Raw genomic sequence first — 26,800 nt, 5'->3', positions numbered from 1 at the left:
ACTTTGCACCATGCAATGTCGATCTTACTGGGAAGATGGTAAAGATTAAATGTGAGTAACACGACTCCGGAGGGGTGAAGGTTACCGTCGAAAGTTTATTTAAACTTGTATTCTGCTACAACTCGTTCGGAGCTTAATTCCTTAACAATTTCTTCTTCAGCTACATTGTTAAGAAATGGGCAAACACTGTACCTTTCACGTAGTTTAGCGATTCGTGTAGCTTGACTGAGATAGAGCACACATTTTCGAGTTGTTTTGCTTTTATAAACTTTTCGGCGATTTTATTCCTTTTTACAAGGATAAGTAGTTTTCCATCACGAAGAGTAGAAATGGAGTGAACCTCACTACTAATTTGTTTGATACCACGATGAATTGCAAAGCACGAATAAGATGAGATAGGATTGGAGGGATCAGTTGATTCAATCACGACAAATTTTGGATCATTCACTTTAGTTTCAGGCAGAAAGGGAAAATCGGTTTGAAGGGCACTTGAATCACTTTTGTTTTTCTTTCTTTTTGGTCCAGTATCTAATAACGCAAATCGATTTGCRTTAATGTTTGGTGGCCCCGGGGCCATGGTGCACGTGTTTTTAAAGTTCACGTAAACAAAAGTATGCGTATGCACAGAAATAGAAAAAGAGAAAAAGCGGATACGCTGAGCTGAGAAAGAACGAAATCAAAAAACTCCGTACGCGCAAAAACAAACGTCTAATCTGCAAGAGAGTTAGTCGATGACTGATTTTTTTTTTTAAATATAAACTATCGAAAAAAGAAAAAAAAAACAAAAAAAAAATAGATTTTTGAAATTGTCACACTTATATAGTCCCTTAAATGAGTACCAAGAATATATATAAATATATGTTCATATGTACATATTTACAGTCATGGACAGAGAAATGCACGCTTTTAAAATAAGTTTTCAGTTTTATCAAGTAAGTGAATCGTAACAATCTACCACTACGCCATACACTAAGACTCGACTTCCACAACTTATAACGGTAAGCATATGCCGTTATCATGCTTACTTTTTTGTTGTTACATGTTTCACTCGGAGAGTAAAGACCTTTGATTGGACAATGAAATATCACACATTTAGTTATTTGTACAATTATTCTTTATTAATTAGCAATCGTGCAAAAACTATCAAAATAATACCTTTCACTTCTATAAAATTTTAATATTTTGTTAAAAGTGATATTTTTTATGCAAAAAATAAGTAAATAGGTAAACTTGTTTGTTTTACATTATCAGTTGTTATTACAAATAATACAACAGAGCTATTTTATGCTTCTCTTTGTAAAATAATGTCAGGTTTGTAAGAGCTTTTAATAATTTTACATATTACTGGCATCCTCTCTTCTCTACCACAGTCCGAAAATTTAGACATATTTTTAAATTAACGACAGCGGCAACTGAGAGCCTGATATCGTGTAGTTGTCTAAATAACTGTGTCCTTAAGAACGTATGTATTTTAATATTAGACATATGTCGCTTGAAGTCGGTCGCTCTCTATGCGTTCAGCGCATTAAACAAAATATTTTAATGGACAGCTAAATGGCGAATAAGTCCAACATTTCAACAAGCTATTTCACCACATCTGACATACTTTACGCGCATTTTTCACTTCAAATTCCTTAAATTAAATTATAGACATTAACCAAATTCGCATTTTACACTTTTCGTAGGGTTTTTAAGTAGAACATCATTTATGTAGAAACAATTATGAGGAAATGGTTTGGTTTGTATGGGTTGGGTTCCAGTTCTCAAGTAAATGCTTCCAGTTCTCAAGTAAATGCTCAAGAAAAGAAATTCTTTATTTCTGAAGCTGTAGTCAGTTAGATTTGACAGCAGGTTACGCATTGTGAATGATGCATATTAGAAGAGCAATGAAAAAAAACAAAGAACATACTACATACACATACTTATAAGTATATGTGTAAGTATATACAAATTTTACTTGCGATTTTAGGAATTTGGTTGATGATTGGTAAGTTTTATGCATCATTTCAAAACTAAGTATATTTCATAATAATGTATTTAACTAATTTATGATGAATTTAACAATAACTTCGAATTTCCTTCAAGAAACAATTCTTGTTTTCATGTTCTTCGCAAAACCAGAGTTGCTATATTCGCATTTTATTGAAAAAATTTATTTTAAAAAAATTTCTTTAGAGTTGCATATTAGAAAATGAAATACACAAGAATATTTACCGCAGGAAAACCATTTGACCATTTCTTAAGGGTTTTTATATGAAGTGTTTACATTTCTTGAGTGCTGGAAACTACCCTTCAGCCTTTTTTGCATAAAAAAATAAAAAAAAGTGCTTATAGATTATATTTCAAATTATAATGAGTGTAAATACTAAACTAATTTTGCTAAAAAAATCGCAAAATAAGAGAGAAACTTAAACTTGCATTTCAATGTTTAAATAGTATATTTGAATATACGAAATGCAAATTTTAAAAAAATTAGTTAATAATTGTGAAATACTGTGGGAATGAAACGATATGGCAGAAGAAGAAGAAGAAGAGGAGTATCAGCAAGACGAGTAAGAAGTGTACGACGTGCGGCAAGATAGAGCTGAATTAAATTTAATATAAATCATTTTACTTTGTATTCTTAAAATCAACCGTTTTGTTTAATAAACTACATTATTCATTTGTTAAATATAATTAATCTTGCCCACAATACTATGAGTTATTTATATAAATTTTTTTAAATTTATACGCCAACATTTTAAAAAGTATAAGTCTTAGCATCATTATTTTGCATACTTATACTCTGGAGAAGCTCCTTTATCAGCACATATGTATGTACATACGAGTACCTCTATCCGAATTCGTTGTCAGTCCCTTAGCCTTTTTCAAATTAGCTCATAATGAGAAAATAACGATGGTTTTAACTCAATGTGTTTTGTGAATGTAGGCTGTTTTTTCATAAACTTGGGAAAAAAGAACTACAACGGCGGCAAGAGGTTCATATACATACATATAAAAGTATAAAGAAACTGGTGTTAAAGCGATGAAAAATGCCTCCACTTACTAAGTTGCGAAAATATTTGTTTAAATTATACCCATCACTTGGTCTAAATAGTCACATTACGTATTTTCTAATGAAAAAAACTTTAATTTCGAAAGCTCAGCTTTCTCTTATTACGTAAGAAGGAGCACTATTTAGGTCGCTTGAACAGCCAGATCGGAATAAAAGTTCCTAACGTCAAAAATTAACGCGAATAGAACTGCGTCCTAAAAACTGCATTTCCCATTTTAAAAATATGATGGATCGGAATGGCAGTGCTGGAAAGGCTTTCCGCCAATTAACATCGCTAGATTTTTAACAACCTGAATACAAAGCAAAATGTCAATGTTATAGGGAGGCCACCAAACTCCCCGCGGGAAAGTACTCGGCGGCGCAATAAGGGCGTTTACAAAATTTATATAAAATTTAATAAAAAAAACAAGTAAATAAGGGCTAAGTTCAGGCGTAATCGAACATTTCAAACTCTTGCAGCTTGCAGGGATGAAACCCGTAGAAATACCTGCAGGTGTTGGCAAAACTATGTATTAAAAAATCTACTAAAGAAAAAGTTTACAATCCAACTCGTACCTTTTTAACTTATATTATAGGCCATAGTATCCGACCTAACCCAACCCTAAATTTAATACATTGAGTTGATGAAAACAACTCAGCTTAAAGTCAACATACTTTTTTAAATTTTATAATGATAACTCAAAAAAGCGGTAAATTCAAAAGTCTTCGGCATATCATAGTTCATCAACATAGTTCCCTTCAAGAGTGATACATGATTAACTCTTTTCGTTTTTTTTTTCACTAGTATGTAACACGGTGCATTGACTTGGTGAAACATCATCACGTTGAGTTACCCTTATGTCTAAAATAAATAAAAATGGGAAACCCATTAATATCAGGACTTTCGAACTTACGTGTAACGAAACCCAGGGAACATGTTTTTAGTATGTGGCATGACAATTATTAATAGATAAAATCGGGTCGATACTAGCCCAACTCCCATATACTACGTATAATGTTTTCGTTTTTCTAACAAACCTTATGTCGGTCAGTGTATAATTGTATAGAGCTTATGTACAAGTAATTACTTGGATAACGATCCTCTTGTTGAAGTTTTACATCTTAAAGTATTGCAATGGCATTGATTCTTGCAGGTTGCAAGAGTGTAAAAAAAAGTATATTTGTTATTATACTGCGGTCAACATTATCAAAATATGTGGTTTTAGTTTAGCTCTCTCATTCCCATAAATTCAAAAAACACCCAAAAAGCCAGTGATCGGCAGGCTATTGCATTCTGAGTATACGTACTATATTTCACAAATGTTGTCAATGATTCAGTAGAAATCAGAGATAAGGGGATACCCAACTTATTGCAGTGGGATAGCGTCTCAAAGTTCGCGTTTGTTTTATAACAATGTGCATTGTAGTCTGAATAGACAGAAAACTTGTTTTTGAGTATTCAAATTAACACACCCAACATTTACATATTACGATTAAAAGTTATTATAGGTTCGAAATTTATATATGGAGAAACAATTTAAATATGTTATGGTTTTATCAGGATACTATAATTAATAAAGTGCAGAGCAAATGTACAAATGATTTAAATATGTTTTCACAATTAATAAATGTTTTTTTGCCATTTTCAATTGAAAATTCCAATTGCAAAACATTGTCAATCCAGTAGACTGTCAAAGTTGAGGAGGTGATTTTAGCTCTCACTTTCAATGTTATGAAAGTTGTACATCCTTTTATCTTAATCACAATTCACTCGCCCGACTTTGACGATTGACGTCTAGTTTGAAATCTTACCGAATATATATAGTACATATGTATGTGAAGAAAGACATTTGTTATCGCCGATCAAGAGCAGTAATAAAAATATGAAAATAAAAAAAGTGAAATTTAAGTGTATTGGATAGTCGAAATATGATAATATTGGATTTCATGACAGATTGTATTTTACTTTCTTAAATGCATTGTCCTGGTCTCCTCTCTAATAAATTACGATAATATGCTGCAAATTTTACGGATCCGAATTCACTCCAAATTAAAACTTAAAATCCTCCCCCTCCCCTTATGTAAAAATATAAAATTCCATAAATATCTTTTACTTTACAGAATACACTATATTTATATCAAGCACAAATAAAATTACCTTAAACCTTCAGGAAATAATGCCCGTGTAATAGGCCATCTTATATTCAAAAACAGTCAAACTCGGGTCATAATTTTTCAAGTCTATAGATACAGAAATATGTGTTAATACTGAAATTAAGTGAAGATCTTTTCCTGATTATAGTTTGCCCTTGAGCCTAAACAGGTGAAAAACAGGTCAAAACTAGCCCATGTACGTAACCCTGTACCATGCACCTAATTCAAAAGTTTTAGAAATTCGGGTTGACTTTATACCTTATATTCGGGTCAACAAGTGTGATACTTAAATAAATGAGAGAATGTATCTCTTTAATAATATTATATCTATGTGCCAAAAATGTATAATATTCGGCCAATACTACCCCTAGTCACCATATATACAAGCATAATATTTCAAACATACGGGTTAATTTATCGAAGATTTTTTGGTCGATTAGTTTAATGTTTGTTATATACGGCATAATTCTGCAAATATATGTAAGATATTTTTGAGACAAATAATATGGTTTGGTGTTGATTAGTTTCGCGATATCTAAATGTATTTTGCAGCCTTTGAGCTTGCAAATTGTGAAATTCTTTGTTACACCCGAACTTCGTATTTTGATTTTATTGTTTCTCGCAATCTGTCCTACTAATATTCAGTATAAATATTTATGATTATATTTCAACTTTGTCAATTGTGTACATTTTTTTAATTCATTGAGTTTCACGAGTATCACCTAATAGGCATACTGCAAGAGAGTTTATAGTTTAGATATTTATTAGATTATTTACTTGCTTCTTCTTTTTCTCAGCCAATTTGAGGAAATTTATTATAATTTCGTTTGTTGTAATCCATTGAGCGTTTAAAATCATTCTTGGACTCTCGCTATATAATTCACACTGATTTTAAAATCTCGTTTATTCTCTAGACTGAGTTCARCACAAGAACCTAAAACATTTTGTTTGTATTGTTGCAGTTGTTCCGCATATAATAGGTTGTTTCCCACAAAAGAAATTTTTTTCTGACAAATCAAAACAACCAAAACAGCATCCGTGACTAGCCATTGGAATGTACTCATGACCGGTTATGGGAATTGCACGTTGTGTTCATGAAATGTTTCGAGTTATGGGAGATGTGTAATTTCACTCCATGGAAGTTCGACAATTTTATATTATTATTTTACGGGGTCTAAAGAATTTATTGATCCGGTTTATTAAATTTTTGACAATATCACATACAATTGGCGTTTCTTTAGTGGAAAGTGAAAGCATCAGATGGAATTTAAAATTTTGTTATATTGTTGTAGTCCGATTCCCGCACTGGAACGTAGAATTTGGAGATAATACTAAATACAAAATTTATTCGACATTGGTTAAATAGGTCCTGAGATATGGGTTCTTACCTGAAGCCCTCTGGTAGCATCTAAAATGTTATGCAACTGGCGTATTCATTTATTTATTTTTCGCGCGTTTAGTAGTTTTCACAAGCCAGGGGACACAATAAGGTTTTCACGGATGCAGACGAACATCTTATAATAAAACATACGAAAAGAAACATGCATGTGACACCAAGGAATGCATTTATAGAAATAAAGTCAGTAAATGGAATGTCAGAAGAGCACTCCTCGACATTTTCCAATATCGGCGCGGTAAAAAATAAAAACCTACATTGTCATTATACTTGTAAAATGTTAAGGTACAGTTGAAATTAGATAGCAGATGACTGGAATATTGTAATCTGGTCAGTCGAATCAAAATTTAATTATTTTAAACCAGGGGGCAAAAAATATTGCTGGCAAGACCATCCAAAGGAACCATGGGGGTCGTCATGGTATTGTAGAAGGAAACAGCCCTGATGCCATCAACATTATGTCTGCTGCATATGCTACTGTTTTAAACCCTTCTCCATTAAGCTGAAGTATTATTTTATATAATATATATAAATAGGGGAAAGGACACATTTTTGAGCAGTGCCTCTGCTTACGTAGCTCATTCCTGTCGCTATTTGATGTTACGGTTATTCTGTTCAAAAGTATTGATCATGTCCATCTGCACACCATGTAGGGAAGAAAACGATGACTGTGTACGAACTGCTTAATAATTGCCGCTGTACAGCAACCCTGTTGCTAACTTGATACTCTCTCTGTTGCTGATGTTCAGCTGACATTCGGCTGATACTTTGTTGCAATACTGCAGTAATTATTTTGCGCAGAACGTGTTGCTTGCAAATATGGAAATTTTTATGATTTTGGAATTGATTTGAGAAATGTTTAACTTTAAACTATAAATTTATTTTTTATACATATTTCAACATTTAATTTACAGCATAAAATCAAAACGGTGTTTGCTCATTCTACTAAATCTTTCTATTATTCCTTCTAGTTCCACAGTAATGTCCTAGTTTATAGTATGTAGAGGAGTGCTAAGCCGTTCAATCTTTTCTGGAGCATCATTGTTCTGAGCCAAGTTTGATTCGGCGCAAAGAAGAAATTGATCGTTCAGTGCTAGCATTTGTGACTAGCAAAGTGCAGAGTACGTGAAGAAGAATATGAATTTCTAAGGCAAAAAGCATTTGTGTTCTCTTAGTCATTTTCTTTATCCAATATTGTTGAAAAAGCGCTACTTCAGCTTTGAGCTTCGTTTTTTGCAGTTCTTTGTTCCCGGGCAAGATTTTCCGAAACGTCTAACAGTAAAATCCTTTTCTTCCAAATTTAGCTTAAATTTTGGTAACAACTGATTCAAATTGAAACTTCCAAAAACTTCATCGCAAACCGCGTTTTTAAATCTTGCATGACTTGCATGTGAAAAAAGTTTTCAATATATAACTTTCAGCCATCTGTGTCGCATTTGAAAAAAATTTATTAAAGTGATGATCAGCATGCCTTTTTCGTGTGTTCAGTGTTCAATCAATGTTGTTAAGACATTTTATGCTTTCGCAAGGTCGATTGATTCGTTCTGCAAAATCACACGAAGTGGCTTCGTCAATGACAAAACATTACTGAGACAGAAAATTCCAATAACAAATTCGAAGTTGCACAGTACTGTGACTAGATTCGACGCTTTTACTGCAATAGTTTTATTCTTCCATTCGCTTTTGGCAGTACGTGAATGATTTCCGGAAGGTGACTGTGAATTGAAGAACGGTATCATGTCTTTGTACCCACTTTTTCTCACAAAGCTGCACAACTGAAAGAGAGTGGATTCGTTCCTGGATGCACAATAAATTACCGACAAGACGTATTACTTCGGCAGTGGTGCTTGAACTGGTGAACGTGATGTTTTCGCATCAAAGGCAACACTGCCGCAGTAATTTCGACCGAACACACCCGACGCTGCATTGATGTTTTTTCAAAAATCCAATGTTTTGCGTCGATGTTTTTTATTCAAATCTTACTTCACATCTTCATTACACTTTTCCTCGAATTAACCCTCTATTTCGAAACGTTTATATTGCTATAAAATATGGGAATTTCGTTGGTGGAATATGCGCTTACAAATACTTAAGCGCATTTATAAATTTGTGTGAAATAAGTTTTACAAAGAAATTGAAAATACATTTGGTATTAAATTTTAATTTCCATAAAGTTTAGAAATTTCATGAATAAATTGGTTCCGCTTTTTTAAGTTACTAGCAGAGCGACAATATAACTGCGCTTAGACAAAAAATTCATTTGCAAGGATTTTGCCAATTGTAAGTGTGAAAGTTGCTGTCTAACGTATGTTATACGGACTGAGAAAATAAAACAGCTGTGGTTCCTTGGGATAACAATTCACTTTTTGACAATTTAGATTTGTTGTTTCGGGACGTTAAAGGTCATCGAACTGCACGAAAATCATACAACAGCTTGTTTAGAAGAAATTTGTCTCAGCTTCTCATCAACGTCTCCACAAATAAAGGTTTTGCATGCGAAACTAATAACGACAATACTATGACGAAATTAAATAGCTGGTTTGGCGACAAAAAATAATTCTCTGCTTTGCACACAACCTTAATTTGATTGTCACACAGGTAGTAAGGTGGGTGATATTATAAAGCAAGTGTTAATACCAGTGACGAAATACGAAAGAAACAAATAGATACTGGGGCTTCTACAAGTAATAGAAGGAAATTATTAGTTAGTACGCTATGGAACTCGTATTTTTATACATATGTTACAGAGATTTGTCCAGTTAGCCACAATCACACATCAGAGAAACTGCTTGACAGGAAAAATATTTTCCAAGTTGTTATTTTTAAAATAGCTTTTAAATAAACTACTTTTTGTGTGTTCAAAAACCTTTTATAGATAATATTTATTGAGAAAAAGTTGTAACATATAGCTAAAAAATATACCAACTAAAGGCGTACTAACTACTGCAGTTAATTGATTTAAGCTTCTGAAATTAGCTTTTTATCCTCGATATTAATATATAAAGTTAATAAATACAAGGTGTGTTCCAAAGTAACTTTGCCATCAATATGTCGACTGGTGCGTTAGAATCCGCTTTCTATATCGATTGTCCAGATTGGAAGTGTAGTTATTGCGTTTTAAGTCTCAGTATGTTTTTCGCACCGACAAGAAAAAGAGCTTTGAACAAAAAGCAACCATTAAATTTTGTTTTAAAATTGGTAAAACTTTTACCGAAACGTTTCAATTGATGAAACAAGTTTAGGGCGACGATTGCCAATCCCGTAGCAGAGTGCACGAGTGGTTTCAATGTTTTCAAAGTGGTATTGAGGTCATATGTAAATGACGATCAACATGTGGGACACACAAAATCCGTGATCACAGAATCCAACATTCGAAGGACATCATTGTGCCCGATTATTTGGCCAAAAATCACATTTTAACCACTAACCACTTACCGTATTCACGGTGCGACTTCTTCTTTTTCCGAAAAAAAGATTTGCCTATGAAAGGAAGTCGTTATGCAGACGTAGAGGCCATTGAAAAGGCTTGCACCGGCATAATGGCGTTCGACATTCTTTTGGACCGTGCAGAAAGCTGTATTGAAGCAGAAGGAGACTATTTTGAATAAAATAAATTGATTTTGCCGAGAAAAACATTTGTTCTGAATTGTTTTAAGTCTTGATGTTGTAACATATCGATGTTTCAATGGACGGTGTTTCTGACTTCGATGTTTTTTAAACAATTTCAGTTTATCGACTTTGCATGAACACATGTTGCATTTCCGATAAGGTATGCGCTAGGATTGATCTTATGTGCAACTCCATTATCCTTCAGAATGAAGAGGTGATGTTAATGGGTCTAAAGCCTTTTGTGTTATCGTGTGTTCTTCAGCCCAGTACTTTAACTCTTTTTCAACTTCCTGGGATGTAAGGTAGTTGAATGCTAGCCTTAGAACCATCGATTATTTTAGCTTCAATAATGATTTACCGTTACTTTTTCGGTTTAAGTAGTTACAATTGTTACAAAAACAAATTGCACTATTCCGACATATTTTAATATAATTATTTTGGTAAAAGTGTTTAGTTAAATCGTGAAATAAATTTAACTTAGCGGGGTTTGGTGAAAAAATGTAGTGTAATATATAGAACAAGGTGGCTTGAAATGTTTGGGTGTTTTTTAAATAAATACATTTATCTAGTGACAACGAAAATGCTAATTAAGTGAATAGTTAAACAAAAATTCATAAGTATAAAATATACTGATTTTGAATTGAAGTGTGCAGTGGCAAGTTGCAATAACTTGATAATTTTGTGTAGGCGAAATTAATTTAATAATCTTAGTAATTATAATTTCAGAATCTTATCGGTATAATTTCACTTACAAATATCAGAACTCTAATTAATATACATATGTATATATAATCTTTAAATATAATTAAAAAAAACTTCTGCAGGATATATCGCAATCACAATCACTCACTTAATTGGCTATAATGTTGTTCAAATGAGTTAAGTATCCACCCACTCTACTCGGGATAAATGGCGCACTCTAATAAGACAGATTAGTTCACCACAGCGGAGAACACCACAACACAACTCACCATGCCTATACACCAACAAACTTATCAAGAAGGATGGAAAACGAGAAAGCAGACATATTTTTGTTACACATCTTAAAAACATTCGCTTTCAACATTCGTCTTATGCTTTCGAATAGAAAGGTCGACCACTCGGTTCCTGTTGGCCGACCTTCTTCTTTTATATATTCGTTTTCCGCAACAACAAGTTGGAATTGGATTCTCGCCGCCCTACTCGTCGACATTTAATTTTAATTAACTTAATCATTTATTATTTCGTTTAGTAATTGATTAAATGATATTGTGAAAAAGCAAACAAAATTGACTTTTGTTTTAATTATTGCAGTACTGTGTACTAGTTTTAATCATGGTCCTTCGAGCCTCACTGAAAGGCACTAGTGGTGAAACAAAAACCACAATAAACAAATAAATATAAACTGTGCGGTGGGACAAAAAAGTGCAGTGACATCAACAAGGAAGTACATATGTATGCACATAGACAAATTTACACCTAATGGTACAAAAAGCGTGGTGATTAAAAAAAAAAAAAAGAAAACTTAAAAAAGAAAACAAATTAAAATAGACTTATATGTAAAACAAAAAGGTGAAGTGAACAACACAAAAACCAAATAAGACATAAATTTTTACGAAATTTGAGATCACCGAAAAGAGTGCGCTAAAGTACAAAAAACAAAAACCAGGAAACCAAAATAAACAAACAGCATAATAGTGCAAGTCTATATATACACATATGTATGTATATCAAAAATATGGACAAAATTCCCACTTTAATTAAAAACACTACGCTAAAAACAACACATAAACCGGGCGTGAAATCGCGAAACTAAAAATACATACATACCAACAAATTAAACGCGCGCGAATCTAAAACAACATAAAATAAACAAAACAACAAAGTAACAGGTCCAATCAACTGGAAGAAGCGGAGGAACAAAATTGGCGGGAGAGACATATATACGTACATTACAAGCTCACTTTACATACAAAAAGAATACCAAGTGATGTGTGGAATTCAATGCTCGCGACAGACTGTAAACGACATCTGTCAAATATTAAAATACACACGTTCTTGTGGACGGACTTATTTTGACAGGTGCACGACTACACGGCGGCAGGCCGGCAGTTGTCGTTCTCGCTAACTTCAATTTGATCCTATATTTGCCAACGACAGTAGGACGACAGTAGAGTTGACAGTAGAATGGAAGATAGAGAGATGAGGTAGAGTGGTGATGCCACTAATATGTAAAATGTAATATTACTCAAAGCTCTAACAAATCCGACGTCATTTTACAAATAAAAGGATAAAGGAGCTCTGTTACGTCATTTATAATAACAATTGATAATTTAAAACAAATAAATTTACCTATTTACTTATAGTTTGCTTAAAAATTTCACTTTAAACAAAATATTAAAATTTCATTGAAGTGCAAGGTATTAGTATGGCCACAATGAAATTGTCTACATGCAAAATGGAGAGCTGTGTTGTTTTGTGTACATGCCGGTCATTGTTATGTTGCTGCCTTCTCACAAACGTTCATGTAGTAGGATTCACAACGCCATTTCCAGTTCACTGTCGTGATGCTGCAGTCTGTCGCGAGCATTGTGTTCCTCTCTCTTTTAATATACATATAATACACACATGAATACAATACCTTATTATTCGATGCGTACTAAACTTCGTGTATTGAATCACACTTATTAACAAACAAAAAAAAAACAATTCAAATATTTACTTGTCTTGCCTTATAAATATATTTGTACATATAATCATACGGCAAAGAATCTGCCTGTGAAACTAAACATAAATATCAATATATTACATATTAACACATAATAGTACAAAAACATATTCAAAGTCCACATTGGCAACTATCCGGTAATACCCCTTGGCAAAAAAAACAAGCAGGATTACATGCAAAAAAACGTATTGATCTCTCTAACGAGCTCTCAATTGCTTAAAAATTTAAAACTAATAAAATAAATAAAATATAAAACTAATCATAAGCACACAAACAATTTGTGCATCCTTATGTAAAAAGCATTGATCACTTCAACGAGCTCTCAATCGCACAAACATAAGTACCTACATACGCATGTACAAGTACGCGTATTAGGGTGTGCCTAATTACACAACGTAAGGATATAAGAAATATAACTTAATTAAAGCAAAAACCAAATTTAAAATAAAATTAATTCTGTCGCAAGTAAATAAAAAAAAATGCTATTAAAACTAACATTTTTTGTAAAATAATCGAAATTCAAAACTCTATTTACCTAACAGACTATTCGGTTTCCAGCAATACCCTATCACCTTATTTATATCAATTACACTGAGAGGATAAAAAATTAAAATAAAACCAAAATGGTTAATAACGCAACAAATCAAAATACACCTGTAGGAGCTACACGCTCAAAACAGATAGTTAAATTTATCTCACAAAGTGACGTTTTATTAAGATACTGCGCTAGATTTGCCTCTTCACCGATTCATGAACACTCTAAATCGTTATTAGAAATCAAAAATGGAAATCTTAAGAATTTTGGACTCGTCTCCAAGCGGCTCATGACGCCATAGTAGATTCTGACGATTCAGATATACACAATTTCAAATTCTCGGCTTCCGCACTATACGAAAACTGCTTAGACCAGTTCGAAGAAATACAAGCTATGATATCCGATCAACTAAAGCTAATTAAAGCAATTGCACCTACTCCCCAAATAGAGTAGAACTGCCACAAATAGACAGTTAAAAGGCAAGTTCCGGCATCCACAGGATGGCGCCATGTGACACAGAAAGATTCTATGGAGGTTATGAAAAATGGCCGTCCTTCCGGAACATGTTTACAGCCGTTTACATCAACCATCCAGAACTATCAAAAGCACAGAAATTGTATCACCTCCGATACAAGACAAAAGGTCAAGTAGGCGTCATAGTAAAACAGTTCGCATTAAACGACGACAACTGCTCTGAAAGCAAGATATGAAAACAAAGAAATACTGGTCGATAAACAAGTAACGACACTAATAAACTTGCCAAAAATTAAGAAAGAAACGAGTGTAGAATTCATAATTCATCAAACTAGAATCCTCTGTTTCTAATTGTTTGTCGGTTCTATCGACACTGGATATCCCCACAGACAGCTGGGACCCTATTCTGGTAAACATATGTACCGCAGCATTACCAGAAAAGTCGTTACTTCTATGGGAGCAATCGCTCTCATCACGAAAAAAGTGTCCAACGTGGCAACAAATGAAAGATTTTCTCACCACCCAATATAAAATTGCGGAAAGGTTAGAAGAAAAAATAATCAAAACTAAGAATATTAAACACGACCCAAATAGAAGCTTAAATAGACCCCAAGCTAGAAGCAAAAACAAATCAAATAGAAATTTTAACAAAATAAAAGCGTTCACATTGGAACAGAAAAAACAAGCGTCATGCGAATTATGCACAAGAGGGCATAAACTTAAATCTTGCGAGGTTTAAAAACTTAACAGTTAACGAACGAAATAATTTTGTCAGGTCAAAAAGATCTGCACATGCGCATACATATAAAAATTGCAAAAGCAAATTTAATTGCTTACATTGTCACTCTAGAGGACCAGTGTTGTAAGCGCTACTCGAAAGCCGCAACAATTCGATCAAATAATGGCCGGTACGTCGTACGACAACCACTAGCGCCACAATTTTCGAATACCTCACATAATGGTATAAAAAACAAAGTCAGATTTACCTCTGACAGTCCATATATTAAAAGAATATACAAATTTTCGGCCAAAACAAAAAAAACTATTACTACTACTTGCCAAATTAGTAATAATACAAGATGGGACACCCCAAACTTAACGTTAAGGGATCAGCAATTTCCAAATGCGATACAGTGACGCCCCTACACTATCAAAAGTCAATGGTCCTTCTTATCGCATCTATTCAAGCGCGCCCCATATTAGTAGGTTAAGGGAATCAGCTGCGTAAAGCTTCAAATTAATTATGAAGAATTCTCTTCTCTACGAATACAATCCGTTCTCTTCTCTAAATCATAGTCCTAAATCTAGGGCCAAGGAGTACCCATTATGGCCACATCTGAGCCAGACGTGGTTACTAGCCTTTATAAGCTGATAACGCAGAAAAGGTATTATTTGCCTTTGTTTAACAAGCCGATGGTAAAGAAATTTGAAATAAGAACACAAACCTTAACCTATCAAAGAAACAACCGCAAATATAATAACTATGAAAAGCAGTTACAAACTCATAAATCCGTAAAATACAGTTTCTTATTGTACGTACGTAAAACCAAAAATATGTAAATACCAAATATAATCTTTAAAACCAAAGGCATTTCCAAGTTTTACAGCATATATTCTGTACCCTCGGCAACTATACCAGCATTACGCTGAAATATATGCAACAGCATATACATACGCAGTACCAGGCAAAATATTCGCCTAGCAGGTCCAGGATGTTTAAATGAGTTAAGCATCCACCCACTCTACTCGGGAAAAACTGGCGCACTCTAATAAGCCAGATTAGTTCACCACAGCTGAGAACACCACAACACAATTCACCATGCCTATACACAAACGAAGTTATTAAAAAGGATGGAAAACGAGAAAGCAGACATATTTTTGTTACACATCTTAAAAACATTCGCTTTCAACATTCATCTTATGCTTTCGAATAGAAAGGTCGACCACTCGGATGTTGTTCGCTGACCTTCTTTTTTTATATATTCGTTTTCCGCAACAACAACTCGACCACGATCTGCATCAACTCGAACGCCAACGCCGGCAAGTTGGAATTGGATTCTCGCCGCCCTACTCGTCGACATTTAATTTTAATTAACTTCATCATTTACTATTTCGTTTATTAATTGATTAAATGATATTGTGAAAAAGCAAACAAAATTAATTTTGTTTTAATTATTGCAGTACTGTGTACTAGTTTTAATCAAATGTTATCAATTTACAATATTTTTCCATATGATTCTATTAATTTTACTAAACCAAGGAAGTCCCCTCGTACAAGAGTATAAAAAACAATAATATAGGCAAAATTTATTAAATGTGTAGATGTGTATTCTACCAAAGCTTACACCCAGTTTAGCTGCTCAAAAGATATGACTTTACATTATGTAATAACAGTGAAACACGTAAATTTTAACCGAAAATTGCAAATTTTTTAACTAAAAGTGTTCACAAAAATTTGGCAAGGATTTCGAAAATACATTTTGCATTATGTTGTCTAGAAGGCAAAGTATTCAATTTGATACTACATGTTAATTCCTTCATTCAATTGTTTTTCAGAATTAAATGATATGAAATATCAACGTTTATTTTACTACAATGAGCAGTAACAACTTGCAGCAATGGTGGGAATATACTTATCGCCATCATCAGCTGAAACATGCTTTCAATCCTCACGATATGCACGGTCTCCAGATACCTCCACTTATCACAAAGGACACTCGTTCAGATATATTAAAGCAGATCGGTAACAATGATTATGGCTCCTTTTTAAATTACACTATAACAGACTCTCCGATTGACATTCCTGACTCAGAAGATAACCTCTTATCTTCAGCTACGTTGTTAATTATGGTCGTACTATTTGGACTAGTTGTATTTGGTGGCGTATTAGGTAATACAACATTATTGTTCACGCTTTGTTCGGCATCATCAGTGCGATTGCGAAATCCGCTTTTATTAGCTGTTTGCCTTGCCGACTTGTTAGTTACGGGCATTTCTGCACCAATGACTTTATTAAATGTAGCCCTGAATCGTAAGACGAACACTTTACCACTGATAATATGCAAAGTAATTCATTATGTGCAGGCAAGTATACAGATCTTGTTGTAATATAAATTTTGATTATCAAAATTTTACGCTAGTATTACTTTACAGATAATGCCAGTGGCTGCAAGTACAATTTCTTTCTTCATGCTGTCACTTGATCGTTATGCCACAGTAAGACACCCATGTTTGTCACAGTTACGTCAGCGTCGATATTTGCATATTTCATTAGCGCTCTTTTCTTGGATCGCATCAGCTGTTCTCTGCGCGCCATTTCTCTACACATACAACATAATTGCGAAAAGTGCAATAACAAGTCTCGATGACAGCAACAAATATGCAACATCGTCTGAAATTTTGCTAGGGACCAATGAAAATGCTAAACTGGGACCGTTTTTGCTTACCACCACAGCTTTACCAAACGTCAGAATAAGCTGTACTTCCGACCTCGGGTCCAATACATTTTTAATTTCATTTATTATTTTTCATACTTTTGCCGTATTTATTATACCCGGATGTGGTGTGCTATTAAACCATTACGGTGTACGCCAGAAGTTATGTGCACTTTCTTTAACAGCGCGCGCGGCTCACGGTGAATTACCACTACCTATGCCCATACTCCGTAGACAAACGCACATGGTTATTGTAACTGGGATCGCCAACGCTCAGCAGACAACCGGATGTCCGGTCACAAATAACCCCTCTAATGGACCTGATATACAAATGCAAAACTTAAATCCAGGTTCCATTATCGGAAAAAGTCATGATTTCATCAAATCCTCCAACCCCATATCACCAAGGTATATTATATGTTATTTAAATAGCCAGATATACTTACACAAGTATTTGTAAGGTTACAGTGTTTTTTCTTTGCCCTAAATATAAGATATTTATGAAACTATCAATGGTTTTGTAAGATTTGCTCACGTTTTTTTTTTAAATCTTTCACCATTCCGATTTTACACTAGAAAAATAAAAAAATTGGAAAGAAAATAACAGTTATATTTAATATGTCAGTTATGTTTTAAAAAAGTTATATTTTAAAAAATAAGACATTTAAGTAAACAGAAAGAAAAATATCAAAAATATGTTTTATATTTAAGTAAACGWTTTTTATGAGATTTTATATTATAATTTCCCAGGTGATAATGTCTTTTTAAGGAAAAACAGTAACCTCCCATCACTTTATGATCCTGATTGAACCGATTTTTCTTATTATAATTTTCATATTAAATCGAAAATGTATATGCTATAGACGTTTAGGGGTACTAAAACTTCTGTTATAAGAAATAGTAACAAAAAAATACTTGTTGTTACCAAGAGCGTTGAAATCAAATGAATATTGCTGTAGTTACAGAAAAAGTAGGGTCTGAAACTATAATTTATCAAATGAAATTGGCTTACGACTTTTCTAATACATGTTCCATCAGGAAAATGATTTCTAATTCCTTCAAATAATTTAAAAATGTTTGAGACAGTCTTATCAAGATAGTCCTATCAACATATCATTGTTGAATGAATTAAAGTTCAATTGAAATATTTTTATGTAAAATAAATTTTCAATTAAACACAACCGTAAAATTGGCACATACATACATTTTTTTGGAAGAAATACATATATTTCTTATTCTTACTCTGAGTTATTTCTGACTGCTTTTCGATTAAGAGGTTGTATACAATTATTCTCTGAATAAAATCGGTTTTTTTACATTTTACAGTCCTCAGATCTCTATGAAATTTGTGCGAAATAATCTTAAAAGGATATACTTTAAGAAAATGCAATAAAAAATGTCGATTTTTCCAACCCACACAAGTGTATATAACCCCTTCAAGTTTGGTAGTGGTAGACCTTGATATTATTGCCAAGAGTATTCCGTACTACATGTCATTGGACACACACAAGAACATAATATTGCCCTGCCAAAAATTTCTTGTTTTTAGTTTATTGAAACCTGAGGGGGACAAAAGTTTTAACCTACTAATATTTAATATCAAAATACTGCTATCGTCCGTTCAAGGTGTAACTTGAGTAAAATTTGAGATATTGATGAAACTCGGTACGTGGGTTTCTTAGTACAAAAAAATTACGAGTTCGTAGATTGCCATAATCGGACGGACCGCTGGCACACCCACTAATCTCTATTAACCGAAAACCAATAGTCATCCATAACTAAGCACTAGATTCAGATATAGAACTCGTGCCATTTTCCTCTTGTTCCTATGTTCGCTGTGTGAATGGACGAAATCGGACTACAATCACGCCTACTTCCCATATAACACAATTTTAAATTCCATTTGATTCCAGTATTCAAATTTAATAAATCTATTTTTGAGGCTTGAGGGACAGATTTTTAGCATGAGGTATGAAATTCTGTCTGCACCGGGAGTCTTGCCTGACATTGAAGAGTGAAATCGAATTCTGGCATGGCTATATCTGATTCGTTAATAGATGGTTTGAGTGATCTTTACTGTACCTACTTCTGAGATATTCATTTCTATTTGATACAAATGAGGCGTGGAAATTTGAGTCGCTCGAATAATCGAACAATATTAATATAACGGGATCAAATTTTACACTAATAAATCTTTTAAAGTATGCCACTTTATGACCAAAATTGTACAATGAAACTATTCAAGCCTCGAATATATATAGTTGACTTTTGACCGAAAATATTAATCAATGTAAGGGATATACAATTGATATGACAATAGTTATTCTGCATGACAAAAATGCGTTGAATCGGATCAATACTTCTCTGAGCCCTCATATACCCAATATAAAGACTTCTGAAGTTCCTGGTGACATAATTTGAGTTATATCAATGAAAATCGAACACCCGGTTGACTTTACTCCATATGATTGATGGACCCAGGGAAATTTTTTTTAGTATGAGACATGACAATAGTTAATAGATAAAATTCGGTCAATACTACCACAACTCCCATATACTACCCGTAATGGTTTTCTTTTTTTTTAACGAGTCTTATATCGGTCAGTGTAGGTGTAGTTTAGTATACATACGTACGTTTTACTCCTTAAGGTATTTCCCTGGCTTTGATTCCTGCAAGTTGCAAAAATATAACAATATCGGTTGTATACGAACTTAATCCTTCCTTACTTGTTTAGAATTCAGTTGGTATAGGAACTATATGCTATAATAGTTCGATATCGCCGTTAGCAACAAATGACAAGCTTCAAATCGATGTCTCAAAAACTGAGGGACAATTTCAAATATTTTTTTTTCAGAAGTAAGAAGAGCTATCAAAATAATATGTTTTTCGTTGCCCCCCATTTGGAAATTGCTCTCTCTTCGGACACTTGCTCGACAAATAGAGCGTATTTGATCCCTGCTTTGAAACATAATTACAAGATGTGAGAACCATGCTTTAGTGATTTATCAAATATATGTACATATATTTATTTTTTGGCTGTATGTCAAATAGGCAATAAAAAAGGAGAGCGGGTATGACATTGTGCCAGTACCTATTCTAGGGGTACGATTTACATGGCTGTAACCTTCCACTCCTATATTTTTTCACATTTTGTTTTTTGAATGACTCTTAAGTGGTATTTCGAAGACGACTGCGATAAGCCTCGACTTTTTATTTCTAAACACTATTACTGTAGATTTTAGTTTATTTGAATGTAGCTTTAAGTTTATTTGAACAAGAAAATGTATTTTATTTAAAAGTGAACGAAAAATTCAAAAAGTAACAAGGCTTCTTTTTACTGCTCGATCAGTCGCGCTCGCCGTCTCGTCTACTACTCGTCGTCCTCAATTCAGTGAGATGATGCAACAGCTCGCTCATGATAGAGTTGCCATCCCACATTACTACAACCGGGGTCTCGCAACTTTGAAATAATTGTTGTCTGTACGACCTTTTGATTATCTGTGATTTGCTAAAATATTTTTATACTCACGCTTAGTATTACAATTGTGTTTCCCTAACGGTTGTTTGTCTCACCTAAAACTATTCGAGTTATATTATATGTATATGGAGACATCTATTTATAAATGATCAGGATGACGAGGAGAGAAATATTCCTGTCTGTCCATCCGTCCGTTCAAACGATTACTCGAGCAAAAATTTAATTATCCTAACAAAATTTAGTACACACGTTCCTTGTTTCCTAAAGAGATTTGGTATTGCAGATAAACGGAATAGGATCATTGATACGTCTACAAAATGCTGTTGAGTGAAAACATATACTCGTAAAAGCCTGTAACTAAGGATCATATTGAGATACTAACCCGTTTTCGGTACAAGATACGACAGTGGAAAGGGAAAACTGTGGTCTGAGAATATTTGAAATATCAGCGTGGCCCCGCTTTCCAATCCGTATAATGGGCATTTCGCACAAACCGCTATTGTTATTTCAAGAAAATACATACTTAATATAAATATTTTTGAACTTCCAGTCGACTTTATATCTAGGCTGTTCACGATAAGGTGGTTATCGGGTTATGTGGTTATGTGATTAAGTAAACAACAACAAAATGCGGTATGACAAAATAACCAACTTTGACCAACCCAGACCCTTGTTTACAGATTATGTGGTTGTTTGCTTATTTCCAGTGTTAGAAAGTCGTTGGAGTTTTACTAAATGGCAGCACAAAAAATAAATAAAACAAAGCGAATGGCAATTACATGTATATTTTCTAATTGGAAATTCTGCTATGAACAGCTGTTGTTTGTTTACAATTGCATTGTGACACTGTTCAGKGYGCAAGATGTCTGCAAATTTTATACAAAGAATCTTTTGAACTCTTAAAATTTGGATTATTTAWTAAGCACATACCTTCAATAAAGTCCATTTCCTGAATAGCAGAACTTATTTTAAATTCAATTATGTTACTTTTTAAACTTTGTTTAGGCATTTTATAAGTAGRAATTTCATTGAACTTAAAATGTAWRCAAYRAACAGCTGTTTGTGTAAAAATAAGCATATAACCATACAATATGGGATGTTCACGGATCATAGAGGTTGTTTTTAATCTAATAACCACATAACCCGATAACCACCGTGAACAGCCTAATCGTGTATTATATTTTGATTAAAATGGTTTTCATCCATTTTTCTTTTCCATCTGAATTGAAACCGCTTATTTTGGCAAAATTTTTCACTTTATCAATTGAAAGGTTTCGATTTTTTATATAATATACAGAACTAAATAAATTTTAAATTTTATTGTAAACTTTTCATTTTCTTTGTATAATGAATGTTGAATTCTGTCGCAACGTTTGATATAATAGAATTTCATCTGCCGATTTTTCGTATCACGTAACACTTATCCACGTAGATATTGGGTTATGCCAAAACAAAAAAAAAAAAAAAAAAAAAACCAAATGACGCCACTAATCGAAAACACATAAAGTGTTATATTAATCTCCACATTAAGACACAAAAATATAGTTTGGTGCAAGGGATTACAATGTTAAAGGGTAACAGTGGTTTGAATATGTTTAAAAAGTTGGTGATCTCTAATTAGTTGAATTTATTATATAAATTTCCCAAGTAACTTTAGATAAATCAGTTAAACTTGCTCAGAATAAATTTTTTTAGCATCTCCCCATATAACGGGTTTGATGAAAACTACTAAAAGTGAGATAACTCGGCAAATAAAACGTGAGTGACACTATTACACTATAAGATAATGGTCGTGGCATTATTTTGACATTCCGATATGAAATTTTCTGTTTGCTTCTTAAATTAAGAATATAAAATAAAAATAAATTGATTTTATGAAAATTCTAAACATACATATATAACCCCTTAATATAAAGTTGTAATTAATAGTTTGTTATCAAATTGTAAAAATATAAAATATTTGGTTACACCCGAACATCCTTCCTTACTTCTTAAATAAAAAGTTTTGCAAGACTTTGTTCCCTCATTTAACCATTGCAATTTTCAAGAGTGTAAAATGTTCGTTTCTACCTGAATGTTAAAAATTTATATTTAACAAGGTACATAGTTGTAAAGTACTAAGAATGGAAATAAGAAATTATAATATTGCGTAATGTCGTAATTTCTTTTACAAGATAAAAAAAGTAACAGGACTGAGTCGATTTAAAAAAATTTATTGAACAAATCGTTACAATTCTTTAAAAACTACACTTTTCACCGCTGGCTTTTTCATCATCAATTAACTGAGGATGGTGTTGTCATTGAGGCGTTCAAGGACGCCTCTGATGACGACGATCAGGTCTTTGTTCTGATGGAGCTGGTTAGTTGTGTAAGGCACGTCGTGCCTTTCCAGCACATATGTTCTTTGGCGAAACCTGTAAACGGTTTCGAGGTAAACCAAGAGGGCTTCAGAGAACGGCGGATCTGACACCTATATGTGCAGACCGGTGCTTACCTTCTCCCTCGATTCCTTTCGATGAACGCGATGTCATCGGTTTAGTCAATGCTCATTTGAGCATTTTCGGAAGAGGGGGAAGTTGAGGGAGAAAAAGAGGTAGTAGCGTAGTTCGCGTTCGGCGAACCTTGCTCAGAATGCTCAGGTAGGAGGGATTTGGAGTTGTTACAACAATTTCAATAAATTGTCAGTAGTCACTGCACTGTTCACAGCACTATTCACTGCACTGTACTCTTTACTGCTTTGTTATAATTTGCAGGTATGCATCAACATGCTAACAGACGGCTTTGCTAAGCTATTTTAATTGTGGTTTTAGCTCTGCTACTACCTAAAACCCTTGTACGGTGAGCGAACAGCAAAATTTTCCTCTTGGTGCAACGGCACAACAACAAACACAAGCAGAAAGTTATTTGCAATGGCTTGAAAGTATGTCAGACCAAAACACTTGTTTATTTTCGACACGTAAAAAAAAATTGCAACCCTGTGCTAGTTGTCAGTTTACTTAAGTACATATTTTGACGTTAAATTGTTGGGGAAGGTAAATTTTAAATATATTTTATATTTAAATTATAAAGATTTGTTACAGTTTTTTTTTTTTTTTTTTTGTTGTTATGACTGAATGCAAAAGGTGCGCGAGTTCAAAATAGTCATTTACAATAAATTGACCGAATCAGCCGTTCGTATATCACTACATTGCAATGAATGCTCTCGTGCCCTTGCATATTTCGGTATAGGATTTCTGCAAACTGCAATCTTGCAAGAGCAAGAGAATCAACCTACTATACTCTGTGTGTGTGGCTGATTAACTTATTACATGGTTCTTAATTTTATTTATACTAACTAGTATGTTTACTTATTACTTTACTATTGTTAATTTGTTTAGATATAATATATTTTTTCTTTATCTACATAAATCCTAGTGTTACTTATACAATTGATATGTTCGTTGTTTACTAGTATATAACTATTTGGGTTGTTATTGTTTGTTGTACTGTTAGTGCACTTATATTTTTAAAAGATAAAGTTGTTTTGATGAATTTTCTTTAATGTTGTTCGGTTTACTGAAACATAAGGTTATTTTGTTGATTGTTTGTTTAGGATATTTTGAAAAGATAATATTATAAGATATACATACGTTTCTTGACTCGCGCACGCTTCGAAGTACAGTTGCTTCGGAAGAAAATCAGTCCTATTACTTTCCGGACAAACCTTGCATATAGTTTTTTATTAGTAGAGTATCTTTGTAAGCAAGTTTTTTTTATTTCAACAACCAGTGCCGGATTAGCCACGTAGCAAGAGTAGCAAATATTACGGGCCCAACTAACCGCAATTAAAAAAAACCGTAATTAAAAAAAATCAATTTAGATGGAGAGTAAGATATCCTTAAATTAATTAAGGAACACGATGGGCAAAGAACGTCTTAATCATCTCACTTTGTTGAATATAGAGCATGACTTGTTTAAAGAAGTCGATATTGCAAGTATTATCTCTAAATTTTACTATAATAAATTCAGAAAACTTTATTTGTAACAATTTTGTTTTATTTAATACCCTAAACTTGAGAACCTATAGCAAACCAAGGGCCCCTTTACAGAATTTGCTATACCCCGTGGTAGTTTAAACCGGCACTGTCAACAACGCATATGCATTTATAATTCTTTTGTTTACATTTTCAGGGCAATGCGTGAAATTCGGGCACATTCCCAACGTCAACGTATTAACCATAAAACATGTTTGCATGGTCCAGCTGCGCCCGGTATACCATTACCACGAACTTCAACTCTCCACTCGAGACGACGTCTAGCCAATATACTCATAGCATCAGCCATAATATTTATTTTATGTTGGGCGCCCCACGTATTTTGCATATTTTACACAAGCTTCGGTTATAAGCATTATTGTTCTAAGACTTCCAAGTACTTTCATTTGCTACTAGGTGAGTATTGACATTTTGCCTGGTTGTCGTAACATCGAATTGAGTGTGAAGAAATCCCAAAAAACATGAACTTGAATTTATTCTTGTTTAAATATCCCTCATATCGAATTCTAGGTAGGGAAATTGATTAGTGGACTATTTGAAAGTACATACATACATATGTACGAATGTCTTAGCAAATTATAATAGAAATCTGAGGTGTGCAAAAATTAACGGGAGTTCTAAAACTTTGTGGGTTTGATATATATAGGTACCTTTCCCTGAAGTACGATAAAATTTTCAGCTGTATTCATTACCTACTTTATCTGTAGCTTATCCTTGATAGAAAATTTTCATGGAAACCGAATATTGAGATGAGATCTAGAAGGGGTTCGGTTGTCTTATATTGATGTAGGGGAGCTATAGAGAAAGGTACCATAGTCAGGAAAATAATAATCTTCGGTGTATTCGTCTGGTAGAAGGCCCTCGAAAAGGCTACACTTACTAAAGAACTTGAGCGTGTCCAAAGAACAGCTCTCATCGTCATCTCCAGTGCACTGTACATTCCACCAACATTATCACTTAATGCCATTTTAAACATAGCACCTGTGGATTTTGCCGGCAAGTGTATGACTGCGAAATGTGCTTTAAGGCTCAGGGAAGCTGGGTACATGAAGGCATCCGAACAAGGACATGCTGAAATTTTCTCTTGCTTCAACTGTGTGTTTTTTTTTGCTCACATACCGACGACGGATATGTGGAGAAGCTATTAAAAACGAGCCGTAGTGAGCTTTCGTAACTGTATGGAGGAGACTGAAGTGGAAAGACCTAAGCATTTTCTTCTCCATTGTCAAGCCTTTGCACGACTGAGGCTGAAACATTTTAATAGTTGTACCGTCAGTAAACCAGAGGACATAGATGAAAGTGGCACTAGCCTTCCCAACAGATGTGTAGGAGGCTCAAAGCGCTCCATAAAAGAGCATGGCTAAATTCATTCAGCCAGTAGCGGATTTACAGATTTGCCGCCTGTAATCTTATCATTTTTGCCTCTAAAATTTGATAAGTACATTATATAAACTACATTTTCTCTCAAATGTTCAAATTTTAAATTTTTATCGCTTAGTTTCTAATTTTGTTCATGTGCCCATAAACCACAATAAATTATTACATTATTTAGAGTGCAATAACCCGTGCCTACTTGCATCGAATCATGTTCGTCATTTGTTCTCAATTATAAAGTGCATAAAGAGCTAGAAAGACTTTTTCTCTGCAAGTTTCGTTAATTCACCTTCAGTGATAATTAGGGCCAGAATTTTTAAAACTTATCAAACCACAGACAGCCTTTGATTCCACCCATCTGCATCACCAACGAATACCCGATATAATGATTTCAAACTATACAGGTCACTTTAAACCTTTTGTGTTAGTTAATATGTGCGAATTTGTTTTGAAATTAGTGAAAATTTTCTTAACACAATGAGGTTTATCGCTGAGTATGATTGAAATTGGGTTCGACCTCTGTTAAAACCTCATATCCCTAATATATGGTAATAATTTACAAGTATTTGG

The 26,800-nt window shown here is 33.5% G+C and overlaps 1 protein-coding gene across 1 annotated transcript in view; it reads left to right on the top strand.

Annotated features, from left to right (window-relative positions):
* LOC108973343 overlaps positions 1 to 25,252 on the top strand; it is a gene marked incomplete at its 3' end in the record, with an annotated part of 51,009 nt that extends 25,757 nt beyond the window's left edge. Inside the window, exons 2-4 of the mRNA XM_018940567.1 lie at positions 16,466 to 16,993; positions 17,063 to 17,751; positions 24,993 to 25,252. Coding sequence (XP_018796112.1) covers positions 16,505 to 16,993; positions 17,063 to 17,751; positions 24,993 to 25,252 — 1,438 coding nt within the window. The remainder of the gene's footprint in view (positions 1 to 16,465; positions 16,994 to 17,062; positions 17,752 to 24,992) is intronic.
* Positions 25,253 to 26,800: the final 1,548 nt, after the last annotated feature.

Source organism: Bactrocera latifrons, unplaced genomic scaffold, assembly GCF_001853355.1.
Source record: "Bactrocera latifrons isolate USDA-ARS-PBARC rearing strain unplaced genomic scaffold, ASM185335v1 scaffold_470, whole genome shotgun sequence".
Taxonomy (NCBI): Eukaryota; Metazoa; Arthropoda; class Insecta; order Diptera; family Tephritidae; genus Bactrocera; species Bactrocera latifrons.
The sequence above is the reverse complement of the archived record's forward strand: the minus strand, read 5'-3'. Positions and strand labels throughout refer to the sequence as shown.